The 24,858-nt window shown below is 38.6% G+C and overlaps 1 protein-coding gene across 1 annotated transcript in view; it reads left to right on the top strand.

Annotated features, from left to right (window-relative positions):
* The window catches only part of EGLN1 (egl-9 family hypoxia inducible factor 1), a 34,441-nt gene extending 9,966 nt beyond the window's left edge, over positions 1–24,475 (top strand). Inside the window, exons 2-5 of the mRNA XM_036380366.2 lie at positions 16,222–16,341; positions 18,422–18,558; positions 19,897–19,964; positions 21,745–24,475. Of these exons, the coding sequence (XP_036236259.1) occupies positions 16,222–16,341; positions 18,422–18,558; positions 19,897–19,964; positions 21,745–21,809 (390 nt within the window). The 3' untranslated portion in view covers positions 21,810–24,475. The remainder of the gene's footprint in view (positions 1–16,221; positions 16,342–18,421; positions 18,559–19,896; positions 19,965–21,744) is intronic.
* Positions 24,476–24,858: the final 383 nt, after the last annotated feature.

The raw sequence follows: 24,858 nt of genomic DNA, 5'->3' as shown, positions 1-24,858 counted from the left end.
GGCACACTGGATGATGCCCAGTGAAATAGATGCTGGCTGAATTGTACCTCTGTTTGGCTTAACTTTATTTGTGTGTGCTTTAGCCCCTCTATGACAGCGCATCAGCCAGGCAGTAGCACTGTTCATAGTGGTGGATTTGGTCTTTCAGGTCATACAGGGAGATGCTGAGAGAGCTGGGGCTGTTTATATGGCAGAGAAGGTGTGAGGGGACCGTACCAGTGTTTACAGATACTTGAGAGGAGGAGTGAAGGAGAGGGAGCCAGACTCTTGGCAGCAGTGCTCAGTGGCAAGGCAGTGGGTATGCTGCGATGCAAGAAATTCCATTAAAATGAAATAAATGGTTTTTCCATTGTGATGAACCAAGAAGCAGGTTGCTACAGAGGTTGTGGAGTCTTCATCCTTGGAGATACTCAAAAGCTGATTACTGGTCACCCAGCTTGCTCTGGGTGACCCACCTCTCAGCAGTGGGCTGGACCATGTGATCCCCAGAGGTGATTGCCAACCTCAGCACTCCCATGAAAAAAAGTACTGCAGTTTGAAATGGAAAAGATACAAAACAAGCCAAATTTTGCAATCTGTTAAAATTTTTTTCCATCAATGGCACTGTCAGTATAAGTCCTGCTTATTGCATCTCTGAATGAAGTTACCAGGACTCTTCCTACTAGTGTCATTTGCTCCCTAAAGGATCATTGTGGTCAAATATGCCAGTAATGTAACTGTTTGAAATATTCCTGCCTTGGATCCCTTTTGGTCATCCAGGTGGTCACTTGTACTAAGTCTGTGCTGCTGCCTCTTTCCTCTTTTCTCCCAAGTTGCCTGTTTTTCCATTCATGTGTGCACTTGCTCATAGCACAGTCCTTTCCTAGCAAAGCTTGCTAATACAGAGCATGTGTACACTCCACGAGACTGATTTAAGCGAATGTTTAAGAAATGAAAGTCAATTACCTGTAGGGGATTCATACTTTCTCTCCTAAACTATTTTAAAGTTATATATGATCTTGAATCCTCTTCTGTACTGAGAGAGCATAGTGCAGCATGCATAGTTATCCTTTTCTTGCAAGACAGACAGAAAAATGAAATATACTGTTTGAAAGCCACAAACTACCAGAAAGTGCTTTTACTTTTAATATTTCACATATTTTTACTTTTTTTATTTGTAACAAACATCTGGCCAAATATTATTTTTGGTACATTTCAGTTTTATTTTACTTATGAAAAATTCCACCCACTCCATACTAAAAAAGAGAAGTGTGGGGAGGGAACATTTAAACTGGTAAGAGTCAGGTTTATGTATTTTGCCAGGCTGTTGAATAAATAGAAAACCTGCAGCTCTCAAGTTAATGATCCTTACCTCTTCCATCTACTTTCTAGTTATTTTCTTTCATCTGTGTTCCCCACACAAACTTGCTGCTCCTGCCCGCTTCCATCCCGCCTGTGCTTCCCTGGGGACCTTGTTGTGCAGTGGTGCATTCCTGTCCTGTTGGGGTAGAGGGGAGGGAGCAGGGGCAGGTGCTGAGAGAGGCTGGCTGCCCCAGCAGGGTGCAGAGGCCGAGGCTTGCCTCAGTTGCTGCTCTCTGCCAGGTACAGCAGCTGCAGGCGCCCTGTCAATGGCCTGTCCTCCGCAAGGACTGCGTTAGAGAGATAAGAGCCATGTGCCTCTCGGGAGTGTCAGCTTGGCCATCCCTACCACCTATCTAGTGGTAAATTGAAGCCAGATGGAGTTGTGTTCATCTGAAGTGACCTTCTGTATGAACTAGATGCTAGGTCATGAATTGTAGGTTAAAGCTAAGTGTTTTTGAGGACTACCCAGACTTACTATAAAAAAACCCTGAAATTTAAAGCCATTTGTTCTTATCATTCAGATGCTGAAGACCCACCCTGCTCAAAACTTAGACTTTTGCATTCTGGCTAATTTGATTTAGGTTCTAGCAGGCTGCCTTCTTGTGTTTGCTCAGTGGGAGTTCTCCCTTATCAAATGTCTGTTTCACACAAGTATTTGTCATCTAGTTTATACTATTATGTAGTTGTAAATAATCAATAATTGTTCTGTATATAAAGCTTCAAAGTGTATATAAAATTATGTTCTCATATACCACTTACCTCTGGCAATCGAGGAGCTCTGAGATAGAGGTTGTATCTAGGCCACTGCCTGTAATACGTGCAGATGGATGGACACATTTGCCATTAATTTTTGTAATCTTGTTTTAAAAGCCATTTGTACTTTTGGCCTCTGCAACATCCTGTAACAGCGAGTCCTGCAGTTTGATTAGATGGAAAAGGAACTTCCTTTTGTTTAAAACCCACTGATGGTGATTTCAGTGTCTCCTAGACTGTATTGTGAAAACTCACTTCACTATTCTTAGTGAAATATACTCACAGTATATTTCACTAAGAATATGACAAGTTTTACTTGTCATATTCTTAAAAAAAGTCTGGCATTTGCTTCCATGCATTTTTTTCAGCTGACACGCTTTCCCTCCTAAATTGAAGAATTGTAGTCTTTTTTGTGTTTATCCAGTTGGTACTGTTTCATGATTCTAGTTATTCTTGCTGCACTTCTGTGCAGCTTTTCTGGTTATGCTGATCAAGGTAAGGCAAGCAGAAGCACAGTATTTAATGTACAAATATATCCTGATTTTGTATGCTGGCAGGGTGATGTATTCTGTTGCCTTTCCTTGTTTAGTGATTTATGACACTTAAGTTGCTTCCTCTGCTGTGCTGACATGAAGTTCTTGGGAGAACAGCCTATATTTACTGAATTTTTTTTTCTAAAGTGATGGTATCCAGTTTAGAAGACACCACTGTATAAGAAAGTTTGAGGGTTTTTTTTTCCCCCAAGGGGTATTTCTTTGCACTTGCTTTCCTGAATCTTTCCTGAATTTCACCTCCCATTTTGTTGTTTAGGCAGTTGGTATCATTTTAGACCCCCTCCATGTGCCTTTCTGCAGCCAGGGCTGGGAGGGACTGCAGTATATTTAGGTATTACAGGTAAACACCATCCCTCTGCTCCTTCACCCTTGTTTCCCACGTCATATAGAAATAGTACAGATCCTCTGGGAATCCTTCTGGTAACACTGCATTATTCACTAAAAGGAGGCTAGTTTGCGGTAGTGAAGTTACAACTAGAATTTACTATTTTATTGGTCTTACTTTTCCTGTTCCATTATTACAAAATGCCTTGGAAGTAACATCCATGGTTCAAGTGCTTTATATTTAAAAATGTTCAATGTTTGCATTAAAATTAATGGGTTGAGTAAATTTGCTTTAAGTCTCTGCTATAGCTTGGACAAAATGACATGTAATGACTCTTGAAGGCCTCCTAACACCTGGCACAGACTCAAGAACAACACAGGAGTTCCTATACTGGAGTCCTGACTTTGTCATTTTCCTTAGTGAAAATAGAAAATGGGAGTTGTCTCACTCATGAGCCAAGGCTATGCCAAAATTATATTGTAAGAGGTAATAAGATAAACATACATTATTTTTACCTGTTTAGTCCTATAGCTTTATAAAGAACCTTGTAAACATGGAAAATAATATTCCACTGCAGGACATGAAATGTAGATGAAGATACTATCAACTAGCTTTATTTTCAGTTTAATTGTCTCATATAGCAACTTGAATTTTGCAGATTTCTGTTTTTTACTGTGTCTTTTACTCTTTCTACACTCACATCCTGCTACTTTGAAGGAACACACCCACTGAAAGACAAAGCTAGTAATAAATGATGCTTCCTCACCATTGAGACTTAGAGTTCTGCAATTCAACTTAGAATAGCTCCATATTAAAACCCCAGAGAAAACTTGCCTTTGAAGAGCAGAAATTCCAATGCACCCCCCCCGCCTTCCTCCCCACTCCCCACCCCTTCCCTTTGGGAGCAGCTTTCTGGAGAGAGTGATGGAATTCTTCAGGGGCTCAGTAGGGAACAGAATTTGCCAGTGATAGGAAGAGGGAGTCCCTTTGAGAATTTTTTTTTCCTTTGAAAAATCTGTACACTTTTTTCCCATCATCTAGCCTTCATTTTTAAGGAATGGTTATCTTGGTTTGGGAGCCCTTAATTAAGGGTTGTCTTTACAGAGGAAGTAAATTCTTGTTTTCTGGAGTAACTCTCAGTTGTCTTCATGGTAGCTATATCACATTGCTTATATTGATCCTGGAAATAAAATATATCGATCTTTTTACTGATTTTTATGTGCTCCAAGTGGGGGGGATAAGTTGATCAATAGGCTTGAGGGCAGAGCAGGCATTCAGAGAGGTAAGTAGCTTTTTGTGAGGCCACTCCATGCAAACATTTTACCTGGAGTACAGATGCTGTGAGCAGCCTTCTGCACACAGTGGGTGGATGTGAGCACAGTGCTGTGCATGGAGCAGCAGCTTTTTTCTTATCTTTGGTTGCAAATCTCTGTGCTGAGAGTAACCTTCGATGTCCAAGATGTTTTGTGGTGTGGTTCATTAGGGGGCTGGAAGACACCCAAAAACAATTACAGCTGAGGCCTGCTGAGGTATCTCATTCCTTAGTGCTCGCAGCTTGATTTCGCGGGGTTAGTAGCAGGGTAATCGCAATTAAAACCCGTGCTGTGGGGCTTGCTCCCCTTGCTACTGCAGCACAGGTTGGCAAGTGCATCCACTGTCCACAGGTCCTTCCTGACTCCTCCCCTTCCTCCCTGTTCTTCCCTACTGCCTTTCTCTGTCTTCACAATCAGCTTTCCTCTTGATTGCCCATCTTCAGACAAGTGTAACTTTGAGAGAATACAAAAAATGTTTGGGCATCTGTAGTGTCTTTAGTATAAAGATAGAGGGCCCTTTACTACCCATTGTAGAAATTAGTAAATCAGTTGGCTGCCCACAGATAATTTCTTCAAGTGCAGTGTCCTATTTAGAAACTGCTACCCAGTATTAGTGTGCAATACAAGATACAAATTTAGGACATGTGTTATTTATTTTCAACAATTATGTGTAAAATTTCTTTCAAAATACAGTCTTTGCCTGAAAGACTGTTTCTGCCAGTCCTGAAATCTGAAGTGATTGCTTGCTGACTTGAAGGGGAAGTTGACTGTGTAGAAATCTGGAATCTAAGATTTTTAGAATTGGCTGCTTTTCTGTTCCTCCCTTAGTTCTTGTGGTACTTGGTGTTACTTTCTCCCTTTCAATAATGCAGACTTTTGACGATGTCCTTCTGGTATCTACTTCCTTCATCTTCCTTTCATGCCACTGTATGTTGTCTGTCCATCAGTAATTTCCACTGCTGTTGCCTGAGTTGATGATGAGTTCATACCTTGGGTATGAGTTGTTTTGGGTCATTTGCAGACTGAGGCAAACACTTTGTCATCCATTATGCTCTTGCCTCTTTTTTTTTCTTCTTTAATTGGCACAACATTAAGCTGGCAACAGGCTTTACTTAAGCTCTGCAGATCTTGCATGTAGGTTGCATAAATATGTGCTGTGGAACAGTCCTCTTGTTCTGACGTGACACCTCTGATCTAGGCTACTATTGCTAATCCCCACAATCTCTCTCCAGTGAGTACTGTAGATTGCAAAGCCCTAGCTGTCCTTTGGTTTACCAGGGAAGTTTCTGCTGATTGGATTTTAAAGGACATACAGATAAACCTTTCTGTAGAAACACAAAAAAAGGAGGTGTGCATATCCTGTCTTGAAATCTGTTATTTCTAGATGGGGTGTGGAATAGTGTATTTCTCTTTCTTACTAAATACAGTGTTTTTAAGAAGGTTTAAGAGTTTCTAAGTGCTGGCTGCATGCTAACAGCTGATGTTGAGAATTTTGACTTTCTGTGTGAGCATTTGAGGGGAGAGGTCCTGGTTCTGTGTTCTTCTGAATGCCTTGGTGGGGGGGTGGGGGGAAAGTCTCCATGACAAGTTGTTAAAGAAAAGCTTTCTTGTTCCTGTCAGATTTTGTACACCATGGGTTTCTGCTTAGATCACCACTTTGTGTGGAGCTTGGATTCTGTCACTTTCTGATTTTTAGAGTGGCAAATGTGGAGTTTGAGGTTAGCATGTGACTTCTAACCACAATACTTGTTGAGTTACAGACAGTCATAACCAATTTGATTGACAGAAGCCTTGTCACTTAACATAAACAGGCTTTTTAGTTGTTGTTCACAGGAAAGGACTAATCTATGGAGAAGCCTTGCCTTTTAGGAAGGAGTGATTAATTTTATATATATACTAATAAATACTATTTTTGTTGCTGCAATAGTGGCAAAGGTGAAAATATTTTTTTATTGGATTGGTTTTCTTCATAGCAGCTTTCTAATGCCAAGTATAAACAGACTTGGGACAAACCAGATGGGTCCGTTTTAACCAATTTATTGTTGATAATGCAGCATGTTCTATTTTTTCCAAGGCATGAGAGTGATGTGTTTTTCCATCACATTGGTCTCCTGGGCCAGTGGTTATGATTGATGGGGAAACTGGGAAAAAAACCTGTTGAAGTAGCACCAAGGAGCTCTGCAGGAGGTCCTAACCTAGAGATGATCTTGTTGCTGTCATGAACATAAATTCACTGTATGGTGAGTTGAATTGGCATTGCAGAAGACAGTGGGGCTTTTGTATCAGCCAGACAAGCACAGACAGTTTTCTCAGGTGTTTTTTCCTCCCTGGAGTCAGTGTTGGGTACGTTCAGATCTTTCCCATGCTCACAAGGCCTCATGCTCTTAGAGCAAATAGATAGCATTCCTGAGCTGCTCTCCTTGCACTGAGCCAGTGCAGCCTCCCTGTTTGCAGCAGACTGCCTCCATAACCTGGAATGACACGGCTGGCTCTGCTGGGACATACACAGAAGGACTGGGTTTGGGAGTCACTGTTCCAACTTGGCATGCCAACATCAGCAGTCCTGCTCCTGGTGTTTATGTTCAGCCTGTAGTGCTGCGTGGCCTCAGCTGTTCCTCAAGGCTTTGCCCAAGGACTGGTGGGAGCTGAGACAGCTGGAATACCAGTAGATTTGTTTAATGCCTGCGTGCATTTGAACTGGATACATTGGGTGATCTGGTTAAAAAAACAAAACCCCTAAGTGTTGTTTATGCCAGCTGGGAAAGAGGCCCTATTACTGGACTGTGGTGGAATTGTAAAGAAAAGCTTGGATGGAGACAGTTTATGTGTGAAACCCATAAAACGTAGCATGGGCAGAGTCAGCATTTCTTGCATTTAAATTGTAGGTGGCTTGAAAGCATCTTACAGGCTGCTTGTTGCTGTTTGGCTTTAAACCTTAGTCAGACTTCTGTGCAGTACTAATATAAATTAAATCTGTCCATAAATAAATGTCTAATAGCATTTCAGTGCATAGTTACTTCTTTTTCTGTAATATATAAATAATTTCAAAGGATTAGCTGGACTCTAATATTAAAGAGTCAATGCTATAGCATTTAATGTGAGGTTTGGGCATGCTGAATCATGTGTATCCCCTTGAAAATAGCCTTAAAACCTGCTTTAAAATCATTCTCCTCGGCATGCTGTTTATGACAGTAAATCTTTCTGTGGTTAAAATCCAGAGGTACCTGAGGCCTAGATTTGGACATTTTACTGCAACTACATTAACATTAGCTAAACTTAAGGAACTTGCAGTGCACAAATATTTCCAAGTATCTGGCTAAGCTTAGTACTAAACACACAATCCTGTTCCCATGCAGTTGTGCAACATTCAAATTTATATAAAGATACTTTTCCTACAAGCTAAATTTCACTTATGTGGCTATTTTATTCCCTAAAACAGAAACAAAATTGCAGTTTTAAGTAAGAAATGAATCTCCCTCCTAGAAGTGAGCAAAATGATTGTGTATGGTTTATCTTCTAGGGGGAAGAAATTCTAGGCTTCTCAGTATGTATAGTTTTGAAGAGAGAAAAGCAGAGATGATGAGTGACGTTCTTTAAATGGCAAATTTCTCAGCCATTTACTTCCACAGATAATACAGTAATGTTTGGTTCAAAAAGAAAAACAAAAAGCAACCACCTCTTGCCCACTCTTAATCCTTAGTTTTTCTTCTTTCCCAGCCTCTCCTGGTGCTAAGTCCCCAGGCTTGGTGTTTAGGCTAATGTGTGTGCTTTAGTTTTAAGGTAGTGTGTCACAGTATCATTAAGATGAAAAAGGCCCCTTAAGGTTGAGTCCAGTTGTTGTTTACCCAGTAGATCTCACACAACTGAAAAAATTCACTGATAATACGTAATAATCTAAAAATAGGTAACCATGCTTTTTTGTGTGCTGTGCATCAGTGTGCCTGCTGATGTCACTTGGTTGGCTCTGGAAATCTGGTGTGCACAAAGTGCTGTCAGAATATATTTTAAGTGATGTAGCTGAATGAGACTTAACTTCATACTGTTTTAGTGCACTGTTGTAATTTGCTTTAGTGTTATGTTATTTTTAGTTCCTAAAGATGTTGCTGTGTGCCGTTTTTGAATGAGTAGTGATGAAACTAGGAAGTTGAGTAGTCTTATGCGAGAGCAGAAAGCTCTGCCCCATGATGGGCAAAAAAGTTTCAAGGTACTTATTTTCTAAATGGTTTTATTCATTTCAAAGCAATTATGGTGTTAAATTAAAAACAGACTCTTAAAATCTGTGCTGACTGACTTACTTCTCTGTCAAATTTTTACACAGCGCCAAAACAGTGAGTCATGAGTCTGCTTCTCTTGAAGAGAACGGGGAATTAGCCATGGAGGCTTGCCAATTCTACAAACATATTTAATATTATTCAACAGTGGTTTGAATCTGAAATGTATTGGTCAACTTATTTAATCATACTCTAGACAGATTTAGACCGACACAAATCAAGTATGCTTTAGACCCTTCCTAGCTGCAAAGCCAAGTGTTGTGTTTGCGCCTCAGCTTTTAAGAAAGAACTTTCTGCCTCTGGTGACGGTGCTTTTCATCTACTTTCTTTGGGAAGCTTCAATTAAGTATATCTGGGGGATTTTTTTGTTTGTGTGTTCTGTGTTGACTTTTTTTTTTAAGTTTGCAGTAGACTTTGATATCAAAACTATCAGATTGTGTTATATTGAACCTTAGAGAAGGGAGCTATTACTGCTTTGAAGCTCTGACATATCTTGGATGTGCTTATATAATGATTCTTTTTTCTTTTTTTTATTTTGGGGAATGTAGGTGGTTTAGACTTCATGACATTGTCTGTATTTAGAGATATGTTAGAGAAACTTTTGGGTTTTTTAATTATTACTCTATTTAAGTCAGTGCACAGCTCTCTGTGTACATTTGTAGACTTGAACTCCATTTTATTTTCCTGATAAGCAGTTAGATTAAGTTAATGGAAACTAGGGCTTCATAAGATTGAAGTACTGCAGGTGTATTTGCAGTGCCTTCACTGACTCAATTTGAAAACAGCACCTTTTTGTTAAACTGGCACAATTTTGAGAATAGGCACGTCCCACCTAACCTGGCTAGCAGCCTGGAAAGTGCCACTGTGTTGTGTTACAGAAGATACAATCTTTCTTTTTCCTTGCTGTTTGTTAGCTGACTCAGCCCTCTCTTTGCCTTTGGAGATTTGAGACTTGCAGCTTTACAAACTGAGGTATAGGAGAGCAGAAAAGCTCATTAATGTTCATGCACTTTTATCTCAGTTTAGTAGCAGTGAGAGCTGCAGAACTTCAGCTGGGAAGTGTTTTAGATCTTCCTGTTATGTCTGTCTTTAGCACTGGTTTCAGTTGCTCATGGGCTCACCTTTGGAGATGTGCTTCCCCAATTGCCACGCTCTCCTCAGGGCTCAGTCAAAGCCTCCATGCAAGGAACATGCCTTCTGCTGTCCCCATGTTGAGAATCAATACCATTTCTCCCTGGCTAATGCCTCTTGCTTGATAGTTTCATAAAAGCTTCTCTATCCTATTTCTTATTTGTTAGATGTATTCATCAAAGCCTAAGCACATCCCATGTGCACAGTCATTTCCTGAATATCAGATTTAAGCTGCTGCAGTTCTGTGTTTTTTCCTGTGCCATGTGTAAGAACTGGTGAATCATCTAGACTTGTATGCACGTTTCTTTAGCAATTCAAGAGCTGAAGAGCATTTCTTGAAGTCTATGGGCATGCATGGATTAAAGGAATGATACTTGAAAATGAACTTCGTGTGGTCCTGCTGTTGAGCACAATGAGAATATAATGGTAAAGGGAGAGTACCAAACTAGTTGTTGCTACACGGAAAAATACCCGAGCTGTTTTTTTCTCCGTGGCACCATGGTTACATTCAAGCTGTTTGGATCCAAACTTCATGCGGCTCTGCTGGCCCTAGAGAGCTCAGCTGAATGTGGCCACTGAACCAGCATGGAAACTGCTGCCTTCTGGCTTGTGTCACTTTATTAGGATGTTTGAAGTGAATGTCGTGAGCAGGTAACTGTCACATAAGAATGAAGACAGGAATAAGGCCATGACTTGAAGAGGAATTAACTGCTGGTTGGCAAGGCTTTTTCTGAAATTTGGGCTGAGAAATCAACATCTGATTGGCAAGTTAGAAATAAGCAATGTATAAAGGTATTAATATGTTGTGCCAAAGTTTTGATGGTATGGTATGTTATGTTGCTTGTGTATGCTTATGGAATGTGGTTCTATCCAAAGCAAGTAGAAATCTTGTGTTGGCCATTGCATTGAAAAGCCTGGGAAGGAGGGGGGTAGGTCAGGTTACTGAACTCCCTAGAAGGTCATGGAAGATGTAATCCATGTACATAGCTGTGTGCTGATTCTATTAATAGTGTAAGCAGCTATGTCAACTCTCAGTTTTTCCTCTCTCCCTTCCTGTCTGAGTTCATTTTTCATCTCTGTTCTGAGTTCAGTTTGCCTTCACTTTGCCAAGCTTTCCAACTTTGCTGTTAAAACTTGGCAGGATACAAGAGAGGGTGACCTGTGCTTGTCATCCTTGCCTTCAGATGCTTGGGTTTTTTCCTGAAAGAGCAGATTACTCTGTTCTTACAAGAAGGTGGCACAAATAGCAGGTGTATGCTGCAGTCAGGGTTTATTAGTTTGGGTGGTTGTTGGTTTCTGTTTCGGTATTTGGGTTTTTCTTGCCTTCACTCTGCAGCTGGGTGTTTACCATATCTGCAGAGAAAAATGCAGAAGAAAATAATGATTCCTAACTCCTTTGCTAATGGACAAATTGAATAGCTGTAGTGGTAATTTAATATTAGGAGAAAGGGCTTAAAGATCAGTGATTCAAAGCTGCTGCAACATGTCAATTTTTTTCTTCATTTTAGTTTCTAACTTAGAGTTTCCTCTCTTCTCTTGAGGATGTGTAATGCCTTGATTAATTTTTAAGCTGCTAAGTAGCAGTTTACTTTTTCCTTGCATATTCTGCAGTTGATGATGACTGCAAGGCATGAATTTTTAATAAAAAATCTTTGCAGGGCCTGATATTTCTCTCCAGCTTTTCTAGTTTCACATTTTTGACATGTGTGAAAACTTGATTCTCTAGCATTGCTTACTAAACCATGGAGGATAACAGCAGGAAATTTTACTCGGATGGAAGTTAGTATAGAAATATTTAGATTAGCTGTATCTCAGGTTTATTTTACCTTTTTTCAGATTGCTCTATTTTGGGTAAGGCTGACAGCAGTTTCTCCCTGTTGACATTTTCTTTCTAGTTGCAAGTTTTTGTCTATGCTTGTGAAGGATTTCTCTCCTAAATTTGCCCTAAACCAGGACACTTATGAATCCAAGCTAAGTTGTACCATGCTAGCATATGTAAGTAGTAATCTTGATCCTCCTCACAGAAAGTGATACTAAACCAGTCTTTTGTTCTTTTGATTTGACTGTTACTTTGTTCAACTTGTGAAAAATCATAGCCTGATGCGTGCTTAAAATGAAATGTATTTCCTCACAGCTCTTGTTTGTCAGGGGATGAATAAATTTTTGAAATATAAATACATCACAAGCCAAACAGGGTTGGGTCATTTTTAAATTTAATTCTATTTTTCTTTGGTTCTTCATTGTAGTGGTGTGTGAAGTTTTTTTCTTTGAATAATATGTCATATGTCCAATGCCAAGGATTTCCAGTGAAGTCTTTGTAAGCACATCTGATAAATTTTGGTAGGAAGTCATCGGTCTTGCATTTAGACATCTTGTTTGGCTCACTGAGATTTGCAGTTCCTTCAGCAAACAGCAAAAGTGACATCTCCTCGACTGATGCAGCTTTAATCTGAGATTAACAATAAAGTTTAAATATTAATCTCTTTAATAAATTAATAGAACACACATCCTCTCCATTACATGTTTGTGGTTTTGGGGGTTTTCCCCCCTTAGAGAATTTTGTGTTCTCATGTTACTGGTATTCTCCTCTCTTTCCTAAGAGTTGGCTTTGATGTTTCCTTTTTTTTTAAGGAGCGATACCTAAGCTTTCAGGCATCCAGCAGTGAGAGGAATGGAGAGGATAGAAGATAAAGCTTCAGTTTGTTTACCTTCAAGTCTTCCTTCTTTATAGATGGGAGAGGCTGTCATACATTTGTGTCAAAGGAGGCCGAGATTAGTCCCAAACAAAACACTGTTTTCAGCTGCACTGTTATGCTGTGCCTCCCAGGGCTGTCTTAGCTGATGTCTTTACATAGTAAAAAAACTATAGGGACTATGGTTTATTCCCTCTGATGCTACCTTTGTGCATTTTATTGTTAATTAGAATAATGCCTGACACACTAAGGATGCCTATTCTTAGCAGAAAATCTGTGGTTTCAATTAGTTCTTCTGTTAACAACTTAATGTTGCTTTTTGAGCTGATGGCCTTATTTTCCGGACTTAGAACATTTGCACACAGAACATCTGTAAACGAATAGGAATCAGTAGGACCTTTAGCATGTGAGTACTTCAGACTTGATAGACATAAGTTGGGCAGATACCAGTGTGGGGAGGGCACCTTCATGCTTTCTTGATTACTCATGAATTCCAGGGGGTATCTTAGGACAGCGCTCATGTGCTAGACACGAGTGCTCAGCCTAAAACGGAATGCTCTTGGGTTAAAGAAGGTTAATATTAAAAGTGTTGGCACATGAATCCTGTGAGTGAGCAAATCCAGTGTGACTTAAGTACATTTTTTTGCAGAAAGTAATTTACTGAATGCTTTAGAATAGTAATGCCCAAACAGGACAAAAGAGGAGGCTCCTTTTCTGTTAAGAAAATGCAAGTAATACCTTGAGTTGAATTAACTGATTGCTTCTATGGAACAGCTGATGAGCCACCCAACTGGGTGTCTCTTTGTTTTGGAAAGCTAGGAACTTTATTGTTCATAGCCCAAAATGTTAGGGAATCTTGGACTTTCAGGTCTCAAATTCCTGGCTGTACTGACTGCCACTAACAGTGTCTGGGGAAAAAAAATTGCCACAGACACAAACTTTTCTCAGTTCGTGATATACATGTCTTTGCTTTCTTATTTATACTGTAAAATGTTAAAACAAGCAACAAAGGCTTTGCTATTTATATGTATCACTTCTTTGTCCTGTCCACGTGGATAATTTTGCACTACATGACAGTTTGGCATGAACTCACTACATAATGTTGCACAAAGCAATATACGTCCCATGCCCGATAAATTGTTATATTTTGTCCCTTTCCTTATCATGGGTTAACTGAGGACACAGCAGGGGCAATGTATATTATGCTACAGCAGCTGAGTTGCAAATTTATTTGCTTTCCAATTTGCTGCTGAGGGCTGACTCATTCTCAGTGTTATAACAAATACATATTAGATAAGTTATCACAGCAAAACTGTTTCTTGTCACTTGGCGTTGATGATAGGAGGTGTTTGAGACTCTGAAGTGAAAAACAAGAGGTCTTTTTAAAGACTGAAAAATTTTTAGACTCAAATGGTTGTATGAAATGAATATGGCTGCTCTTTATGTGAAATTGGTGACAACTGGTGTTTCCTCAGACATTCCAAAAAGTGTTGTTTGTCCTCTTTTTCTTCAGCAGTGTGGTGGGAAATATTGCTTTGTTGCCTTGGAATCTAACTCCCCATTATCAAAGTGAGAATTTACATTGCTCCAGCTGCTTGATCTCAAAGTTCACCTCATTCTTAGAGATTTTTAGTAGCTGTTTTCACACAGATAGTGAGCAACAGATAGTGTCAGGATTTAATTTGCATGATATGTCTCAGCAAAGCTCCTTAAATTAAAACTTTCCTGCTGTTAGGAATACTGTTCCAGAGTTGGACCTGGATCTGCTTTCAGCACTGTTCATGCTCTATGAGAGCTTGGTATGGTTTATGTGGTACATGGGACTTTTTTATCAACAGTGTTGGCTTTCAGTGAAAACCAAATATCTTCCTCTTCCAGCCCAGCTTTGCTTTTGTTTTCTTTTTTTTTTTTCCTAAGAAAGGAAATTACAGAACCCTATTACATTATTTGGTATCTTTAACTCACTGTTTTGATTTCTGTGGGTTTATCTTCCTGAAGCAAAACTGATAAGTCAGGACTTTGCCAAATATTAGATCACATTCTTGATATGTGTAACATTTTCATAACATGAGGCCAGTAATCATAAAGGCATTATGATTACAGTAAAGAGGCTAGGAAGCTGAAGTGCCTAATGAAAATTAGAAATATATTAGGATTTTGTATTTCTAAGTACTTTTCATGCAGTGTAATCACTTCCAAATGATGTGAATGAAGTTTGGCTTTATTTTTAGGATTCTTTAAAATCACAGGCTTACAACTTGGCAAGTACTGTGTTCTGATTTCTGCCTATATATAGCTACTAAAAATTGTTGCTTCCATTAGTAGAGTATATATGGAAATAAAGATTTTTAAAAGACTGCTGCTATAGCCAAATCCATTCTGCTGACATGTGATATGCAAATATTTTATGGATTGAACTGCAAGTACTTTAAACTGTTTCTCAGTTTGCACAAAGCACAGTTTATCCAGTTACCTGCACTGAATGTATTCCTCAACACTTGCAAGTAATACAAACCGTGGAAAGCTTTATTTGTAGCATTTAAAAGGAGGGGGAGGAAATTAAAATTACCAGTATAAAGCAAAAAAATAACTTTATTGGGAAAATATTTTTTATGGATTACATTAGAGGTGAAAGAGTTTGCAGTGCAGAGCTCTGACTTAGAGTTCTAACTTAACCAGGCTAAATCTAGACAAGAATGTTTGTTTATATAAGTTTTTTTCTACTTTTTTTCATTCATTGAGATTAGCAGTATATTGGTTTATTGGTAGAAATTCACCTTTTGGTTGGTTTTGGTTTGTTTTTTTTTAATTTTTTAATTCATGCTGCGATTTCTTGCAGGTAGGATATTGTCACTGTGAGTACTGTCATGGCAGTGGGTGACTTGACTTGGAAAACTTTGTTCTGATCTCTTTCAAAAAAGTGAAATAATTATTATTTCTAGCAAAGGCATAAAGATACAGAGATGTGCTGTGCCACGAACCAGCCACGTGCTCTGATAGCTAATCAAGCTAATCAGGCCATCTGGGAGCAAGGGCCACTTTGTTTCACACGCACATCCGTGTGTCTGAAGAGTCAGAAATCGCCTTCCAGGGGGCTTTCAAGTCGGTGAGCAAAGTGCAGCATGGGAAGTTTAATACACTGCTGTACTGGGAGTCGTTTGATGTCAGAAGGTTATTGCAGATTGCTGCTCGGTGTCTGTTTTCCATTTCTCACTTCTTGTCTTAAAAGGATGTTTTTGTTGTACGTGTAGGTTTGTTTCAACAAAGGTTCAAAGACCTCCTATGTACAGGACAAAACACAAGCCCAAGAATGCTCTTGCAGTGATCGAGTAACATGGGCTACTGGTTTTGTCTAAAAGTCTCCTAAAAATAGATGTTTGACAGCATTTTTTGAGAAGGAATTCTTTGCATTGGAAACACAGGGGAAAAAAAAATATGAAAAGATAGCTGTCTGAACTTGAGCCTGGAAGATTTCTTATCACAAGGAGAAGCTATTAAATTACACACAATACATTCTTCCTCTCTTCCATGTCATTCAGGGGAGGGAAGTCTGAGTGATTAGTCACAACATGAGAGTAGCCCCACCTTCCATGCCTTAATTAAGTGTTCCTCTCGGTGTCTGTCATGCCTTTGTTGTCAACTTCTGTTTGAGTTCTAAACCAGTTTTTAACTAGAAAGAAAGCACAGCTAAAAATTCTAAAAATTTCTTTGACTGTTATTTCTGGTTTAATTTTTCTATTGCTTATGTATTAATTACTTAAGAATTAATGTAGATAAAATGTAGACTTTTCCCACACACAGAGATAAAAGTAATTCTTGTATTTGATTCTTTGACTCCAGGCTATGGTGGCTTGTTATCCAGGCAATGGAACAGGTTATGTGCTCCACGTTGATAATCCAAATGGAGATGGAAGATGTGTTACATGTATATACTATCTTAATAAGGACTGGGATGCCAAGGTATGCAATAATTTCTTTCTAAAATGTTTTTTACCTCCATATATATGTATGTATATAAATATACTTGTTACTGCACCTTTGCTTGAGGTTTTTGTTCATGTCCTTATTTCTGTGCCTTAGTTGTGGTTTTACGTTTTGTTAACTGTGGTTGTCCTTTGCCTCCCTAATTCTGTTGTTAGTGAGAGCAGATAGAGATGAAGCATTTATTTTCAAGGTTTTGCATGATGTCAGCAGGATCTTCTTGACAGTAAGAATGGAGGAAAGTGGTAAATACCTCCCTATACACAAAGAGAAATTAAAGGCAATTTCATACATTCTTATTTTAAATTTTACTTATATTCCTGTTGAATCTTGAGTTTGCTTTTTGTGGAAGTCGATTGCTTATTTGAGTATGGTTCTAAAAAGAAAGATGCTATAGCTTGGGAGCATTTTCAAATAAGCCAAGTGTTACAGTCATTGCTACATCAGTATAGTTCAAAGCAGCACAAGTCATGTATCACTGTAGGTACAGGGTGTAGAACAGATTTATACCAAAGTTCAAGTAGTCTAAAAATTTACTACTAGTGGCTACTAGTAAAGTGAATTTTTAATAAGGATTTTCCTAGTGATTTGACGGGACTAGGTAGATTTGAAGAACAGATGTAGCTAAATGGCAGTATTGAGACCATGAAAGAGTAATGCAAAGACAGCTTTGCTAATTCTTTGATTTCTCTGCCATTAATGATGGACAAGTTTATTCTTATAGTATATGGGGAAAAAAAACAGGATGAAATTACTGATGCCTCATTGTGCTAAGAGAGTAGCATGTGGAAGAGTAAATGGGAGCAGTCAGATTCTGTGCATAGCATGCACCAGATATGGATAACACAAATTGCAGATGAGAGTTGTTATTTTTCTTTTTTCCCTAATAACATAATTGCATAAAACTGATAGATCAGAAAGCTGAGTCAGATGGATGCACTTTAAGCTTTCTGTTTCTGATGTGCTCTTTGACATGTCAAATTGAATCTTACAGGTAGAAAATATTTTTTTTGCCATAATAGCACCTTTGCATGTAAATGGATTGATTGTACTAAACATCTTAAAGTGCAGCTTTGGGGATTTTTAGTTGATTTATGGTTTCTCTTTTGGGGAAAAAAAAAAAAGAATACATGCCAGAGTATAGGAGTCAAGCAAATTGCATTTTCACAATCATTGTGAGAAATTTATGAGCTGAGTATTTTATTTGTGAACAAAGGCATTTATTTCCTGCAAAATCTACTTCAAATTACAAATTAATATACTACCGAAGTATATTGTTTATTGAAAAAAGAATCTCAAACTTTTTTAGGAGAAGAAATGGATCTAAATTGTCACTTGTTTGCTGACTTAGATCACAGATGCCCCATCATTTATATCAAATTGCTTGTTAGTACTTGCATTGTTATGTCTGTTAGGATATGAGGGTCTATGGTGGCCATCTATAGTTAGATTTAACAACATCAACACCATCAGTAGGAAGAAGTTAGTGTGACTTAAATATAATTAACCCCACCTACTTGTGCTTATTTCTAGGCATACATAGGTAGGTTCAACTGTTTTCAAAACATGAAAGAGATCTAAATTGACCATGAGTAGTACAGATTCAAGCTTTAGTTTGAAGTTTCCTACTCTTTCCTTATTTTAATTACACATAAACTTGTGCTGCAGTTAAAAGAAATAATCTCTTTAATGGGGAAAGGTGAAACTCAGATGTGAAATAAAATGTTTCTCCCATCTATATTGGGGTGTTTTTAGCCACCTGTGTAATATTAGTCAGTCTCGTCCATTTTTGTTTTGCTAATAGTAATGCATCAACCTCCCCATCTAACTCACAGCTTTTACTTAAACATGAAAGGGTGTAGCATTCTGAAATCACAGTGAAAAATGTGTTAAACATTTTGTTAAATGAAAAGCTATAGATTCATAATTTCTATAGAACATGATAAATGCTTTTGTTTCAGTTCCAAGTGTCTGGGATATTTTCAAATGTGATATTCAGAATTATTAAATACAATGAGACATGGCTCTCAAGCATTGTTTGCAAATATTTCATTTGCAGGTAAGTGGAGGCATCCTTCGGATATTTCCAGAAGGTAAAGCCCAATTTGCTGATATTGAACCCAAATTTGATAGACTGCTATTCTTCTGGTCTGACCGCCGCAACCCTCATGAAGTACAGCCAGCATTTGCTACAAGGTAGGAGTGATGGACTCTCTACTGCATGGTGCCTCTTAGCAAGAAGTGAGAAATTAGGGACACTGTGGATTGTTGCTCCTGACAAAAAGGAGAGTGTTTCTGCTAATGGGTGATTAGGCTTCCACTGTGTCGCTGAGTTTGTAGTGTTGCCTGATCTCTTATTTTGGAGAAAGCCTCCTGAGTGTGTAGGTGGGAAGTTTCTGAGCGTGTGCTTGGCAGAACTCTGTGGGAGCGCACAGAGCCATAAGCAGGCCCCAACATAGCCAAAGGGTGCCATCGTCATTATTTCTCTGTAGTGGCTTTATACCCTTCTAACTTGCATTTGTCCTTACCACCCTACTGTGTTACTGGAAGATTGACTGGGTGCTTCAGTTTAATGTTCCCTCTTGTTGGCAGGGAGCTGTGAGAAAATAATAATTTTCAAGCTGAGCTACCATATCTAATTTGGGAATTAGGTGAGGGTTGTGGAACAGAAACGACCATCAATACACAAATATTTTTGTGGAGTATTAGAGGAGCTGTTCCCAATCTGAAGCACAGGGGGAACTTGATCTCTCTTTTGTCCCTCAGTGCTGGGCAGTGGTTGATGCTAAAGGTACCCATATTGACTTCCCCCCTATCCCCCATGATAAGTGACATTTCCAGATAGTCTCAATAGGTAAATCATTTGATTCAGACTTCCTGTTGCCCATGTTTTAACATGTTTGGATGGCCAGAGCACTGAACATTGACTGGAGCTGTGAGATAACACAGCTGGGTTTGCAAGAAGTAACTTGAAACTTGAAGCATATCCTCTTGCAGCTTTTCCAGAAGCTGTACCGCTTTCCCCTCCCCCTCTCTACTCCCAGAAGAGTCATGGTGAAATGCCATTTACTAAAGCTCCTTAAAGTCTTTTCTCAATAGGTGGCATTTTGTATTTAAAACCTCTACGGGCAGTGGAAAACCAGAGGAGCCGTGTAAGAAGGGGTAGTTAATTGTCCCTTGTGGCAAATATCCAAAAAAAATAATACTGCAGTGTGACTCAGTGATGAACTTGACCTAGTAAAAAGATGAGGTCACAGGGCAAGGTGATGTGGGCAGAGACTTTATTCTGGACAAGAATTATAAATAGCATTAGGAAAAAGAGTATAAACTTAGAGTATCAGTGTCACCCTTTCACTGACTTTTCAGATAATACCTACTAGTAGGTAAAAAACCCCAAACCCGCTGCTTGTTTATGAAAACTTTGCTCTGTCAGACTGTGGAAGTATCATCTAATTTAGATTGTGTTTCATGTCAAGTGTTTCACTGGTATTTTGCTTCATAATTCAGGAGTTCTTTTTTCTTCTCTTTCCTTAGGTACGCAATAACAGTGTGGTATTTTGATGCAGATGAAAGAGCACGAGCTAAAGTGAAATATCTAACAGGTAAGCTCTTCTTAATATAATGGTTACTTTTTTGTGGAAGAGTAGTTAAATGTAGCCTCATCTCATTGGCCCACCCTCTGCACAAAAAGAGAGAGAAAGTGGCATAACTTGAGTTAGGTTTTACAGGAAAGGTGACCCAGGGATTCAACTCCTGGGCAGTGATTCATGAAATCCAGGTCAATGCCTGTCCTGCTTATACTTCCTCTGAGGCCTGAGGCTGCTCAGTATTTTTACATGGGGGATACAGTTTCTCCCTACTCTTGTCTCCCTAATATATGTGGAGGATGAATACACCAGAGACTAAGGCACTGCAGAACTGGGAGCTCTGGAAATAGTTTTGATCAAATATAGGGATTCAACAAGTGAATACAACTTTACTTGACTAGAATTTTTATATTGGAAAAACAGAAGCATAAAATTAAAATCTGTATTTAAAGAATGGACTTACTTCCTTCATTTCCAATTTCACCTATCTATCATCTGTTTTCCTTCTCTGGCTTCTCCCCCAAGAGGAAGTTGATCTAATTTTCCTGTTCAAATTAGCATTATAAGGAGAAATGGCCTAGGACTTCTGTCATGCTTGTAATTGCCATCACAATTTTGTGTTTATTACAATAGTTTAAAAGTAACCCAAAATCAGGTGTACAGCAAGTGCACACACACACAAACATGGCTTTGGCAAAAGCTCCGAAACCAATGATGTTAAAAACGTGTGCCAGTCATTTCCAGCTGAGACTTCCATTTATTGCTGTCTGGAGCTCCTAAGCAGCCCCAGAGCTGTGTACAGTTCAGCCAAGTCCCTCTTGGTGCTCTCAGTGACCGTGCATTTTGGGCAAGAGCAGTGCAGCTCCTGCCTGGCTTTCCAAGGGAGCCCCTCAGCTCCAGCCAGGCAGGCTGTCCCAGGGCTTGGTGGCACATGCCTGGCAAGGCACAGGTGACTTCTCAGGCAGTCAGCCTGCCTGGCCTCCCCAGGAAGCCTGTCTATCTCTTAGCCAGCCTTCGTGTCACAAGTGTGCAACTCTGCAACTCCTGGAGTCAGCCTTGCTGGATCAGAGCTTTGTAGCCTCTGCACAGCTTCAGCTGCTGCCCTTTCAAAGGGACTGCAGAGAAATGGTTGGGGGGACGCTCAAGCCTGAAGGGAAGGTGCTCCCCCTTCTTCCCCACCTTCCTTTCCAGGGTCCCCAAAGTGCAGGCACTTAAGGAAGGAAGGCTGAGTTGTTTAAATTTCACAAAATCACAGAACCACTTAAGTTGGAAAGGACCTCTGAGGTCATCAAATCCAACCTCTGACTGAACACCACCCTACGAACTAGACAATGGCACTGAGATGGTGCTGCCAGAGATGGTGACTCCACTGCCTGCCTGTGCAGCTCAGTCCAATGTTTAATCACCCCTTCTATAAAGAAATTCTTCCTCCTTCAGTATTGGTCTTCTCTGTAATGGGTTTAAATTACCATATGGTTGTGGTTTCAGTTTCCAGTTGTAATTGAAATTGCGTTCTTTGCTCTGTATCTGCAGCAAGAATTGTGCAAGATGCAATTTATTTTCTACTGACAATAATACGTGAAATTATAGAATGAAATGTCATAACATAGAAACCTATTCATTTTTTGGATAAGTGTCAGTCTAAGTAAAGCCATGCAGAATATGTGTGAGTTTTTCTTGCTTATGGGATATTGTGTTTTGATAGTAAAACTTTATTTTGGAAGGTGATATAGACTATTAGACTGTACTTGGATAAATGCTGAAAAATACCATTTTCCTTTTCATATTTCTGCAGGTGAAAAAGGTGTGAGGGTTGAACTTAATAAACCTTCTGACTCAGTTGGGAAAGATGTTTTATAAGCCTTTGATTTAGCAACTCCCCTTGCTGTTCGCCCTGATAAATCTTGATGCTATCTATTAACTTTTGAATGTGAATAACAAGATAAAGGAAAATCAACAACAAACCAACATCTTAATACGGAAGCAAACAGTGTTTCAATGTTGCATCAAAAAGAAGGTTCTTTGACTGCTGAAGCATTGTACTATGTGATTGTGACTCCAGGCCTGTGACTGCTTATGTGAAGAAGATAAGCAATCAGTAAGAAACACCATATGCATCTGGACATAAATAAGTGCCCTACATAGAATTTGTCCATCCTTATATTTTGCCAGACCTGTCATCCAGCTGAATCCATTTCATCTCTCCCTTTTTTTATATGGTAAAAGTTTGAATTTTGGGTAATTTTTGTATGACCAGGTACAGTTTATCAAAATTGAGTCTTAAAAAAAATGAAAAACTGATAAAAAGGAAAAAAATTACAGTATTCTCCAATATAACATGGATCTATTTTTGTAAAACTGTTCATACTGTTCTCCTCTGCCATGAAAGACCTAATTTAATGTAAGGGTTGCCAGTAACTGATAATCACTTTAATTTTTTTTTACAACTTAATTCAGAAAAGGAGCACTTTAATTACCAGCTAAAAATCTGATTGTTTTATATCATATCTCACACTAATCTTAACTTTTAAAGATTGCTGCTGTATTGGTTTTTTTTTTTTTTGACTGTGTTCTCTTGAACCTTATTAACAAAAGCAAATCAGTATCTTGCTATTAGTAACATTCAGTTTGTGGTTTTGTATGTTGAATCCACAGAGGGGAAGTTTCTGTCTCTCTTCTTTTTTCTTTGGTTTCTTTTTTTTTTTATTTTTGGAGGGGGGATGTTTGGTTGTTTTTTTTTATTTTTTAAGTGACTGGCACTAAGTGAACGTGACACTATCAGTTGCTGTCATTGGCTTTGGGGACCTAGTAAATACCATCGAGTTACAAGAATATACAAGGGCTTTCCTAGGCTATTAGAGGTACCCAGAACCTCCTTACTTACTTGACAGAAATTTTTGAGCTTTCTCCGTTTTCTAAAAGATACTTGCCACTCCCCTTTCCTTTGTATATAAGTTAATAGAATATCTAAAATTCACTTTTTTAAACTTCCTTTTCAAATGTTGGTGTCCCATGCAGTCTGTAAGTTGACACCTTGATCTATTATATAGTATCAAGGAGGTGGTCAGCACACTGAAGCTGAAGTGCATCACTCTGTAAGCTCCTTGTGCAATAATACATCTTTAAATTTTCACTGTTGCTGAAGGATTTCCCCAAAAAGGCATTGCCTTTTGATCAGTAGTGAGGTATATATTTAGTAAGAAAACATTTGCTTTCTTTTACATTGTTTTTGTTTTATCCAGAAGATGGGATATCACAGAATAAAAGTGAGATATGCAGAAACTGTGATATTCTTATTTTTAAGAAACGGATGTTTTGGACACAGACTTTTTTTCTTCTTCTTCTTCTTTCCTTTTTTTTCTCCTGAGCTTTAAAAGCTTGAGAAAACAAAAGCAAACTTATCAAAGACAGCTTTCATATTTACAGGAGTTTGGGGGTTGTTCACCTTACCCACTGCAGTTTTCTATCTGTCCCTTATTTCCTTACTTAGCCAAAACAATGTGAGTGTACAGAAATATTTCTGTATATATTACAACTTGTGACAATTTTAGCATCTGTATAGTTTGTATTCAATTAAAGACCCTTTCTATGGAAAGCTCAGTAATTTTTTATTAAAAACATTACTATTGTTCATGTAAAACATGAAAAAGCTAATTGTTTAGTAACAAACTGACAGAAGGGGAGAAAAATTCAGTATTGGTATATCATTTAGGAGAACCAACAGAAATCCCAGCTTTGTTTTGATTTCACTTTTCCTTTTTTTAGTAAGTTCTTGCCCTGTACAGTTCTCTTCCTCTTTCCTCTTTTCTTCCCAGAGAAACAGACAGGATACCTTTACTGTAAGTGCCTCTGCCAACCTGGCCAAGGAGTGCAAATCTTCATTACTGTCTGGTCTGCAGTGCTTTTAGGCTACCAGTGAAACAAGCAAAAAAGTCACCTCTTCTACTGCATCTTCATTAGTACTCCTTTAACAGAAGTTTGGTTTTGTTTTAGAAATGTAAGCATAAGCCTTTAAACTCATTTCAGTCCCTCTGTAATTCAAACCGCTGCAGTCAAACAGCGTATCAAATTCTAATCACACTGTAGGTTTGTGCTTGCCAGACAGGTTTAAAAAGTGCTTAATTTTTCACTCCATGTAAGTCATTACAACAGGGTCAACAAATCAGGTCAGCCATTTCTTCCATGTCCTTTAGAAACTGTTCATTTCATGTCGGTTGAATATTCAGTCTTGAGCATCACCAAGCAGGTCCTTGTTTTAAAACTATTTTTTAAACTGTCTTATGATCTGTATGTGTCTAGTCCTGGTTAAAAATAAAGCTTCATAATGCTATTTTTATTCATGATGTTAGCTGGCTGTGAAATATGAGACCTTTATCTATAGCAGGCAAAGAAATTCAGGATTCATTTACAGGTTGCCTATAAAGTTGTGTAATCTCAAAAGCAGTGTTCATTATGAAACATCTCCTCAAGTTGCTTGTAAAGCTAATCTAATTAAAAAGATGATGTATAAAGGTTCTTGAAAACTATGTGGTTACTTGTAATCTTTTTAACTTTTAAAACTACTCTGTAGCAACAAAGTTATGAATGCCTCCTGATAAAGGGGGTAGGTGGAATTTTGGTTGTTTTGTTGTGGGTGTTTGGTTGGGATTTTTGTTTGCATTGGGGTTTTTTTGTTGTTTTGGTTTTGGTGGGTTTTTTTTTTTTTTTTTTGGTGGTGTGTTTTGGTTTGGTTTGGTTTTTTGTTTTTTTTTTAATCAGAGCTGTTTCTGCTCTGGAGAAGGATTTGGGACTTTTTTTTCTTTAGACTGCCTACAGTTACCTGGGTGTGGTCACCATTTTCCTGATGATTTCCTCCCTCAAAAACAGAACCCTTTTTAGGCTTTCTGAAGAGTGATTATGATGTAGAGTC

This window comes from Molothrus ater, chromosome 3, assembly GCF_012460135.2.
Source record: "Molothrus ater isolate BHLD 08-10-18 breed brown headed cowbird chromosome 3, BPBGC_Mater_1.1, whole genome shotgun sequence".
Lineage (NCBI taxonomy): Eukaryota > Metazoa > Chordata > Aves > Passeriformes > Icteridae > Molothrus > Molothrus ater.
The sequence above is the reverse complement of the archived record's forward strand: the minus strand, read 5'-3'. Positions and strand labels throughout refer to the sequence as shown.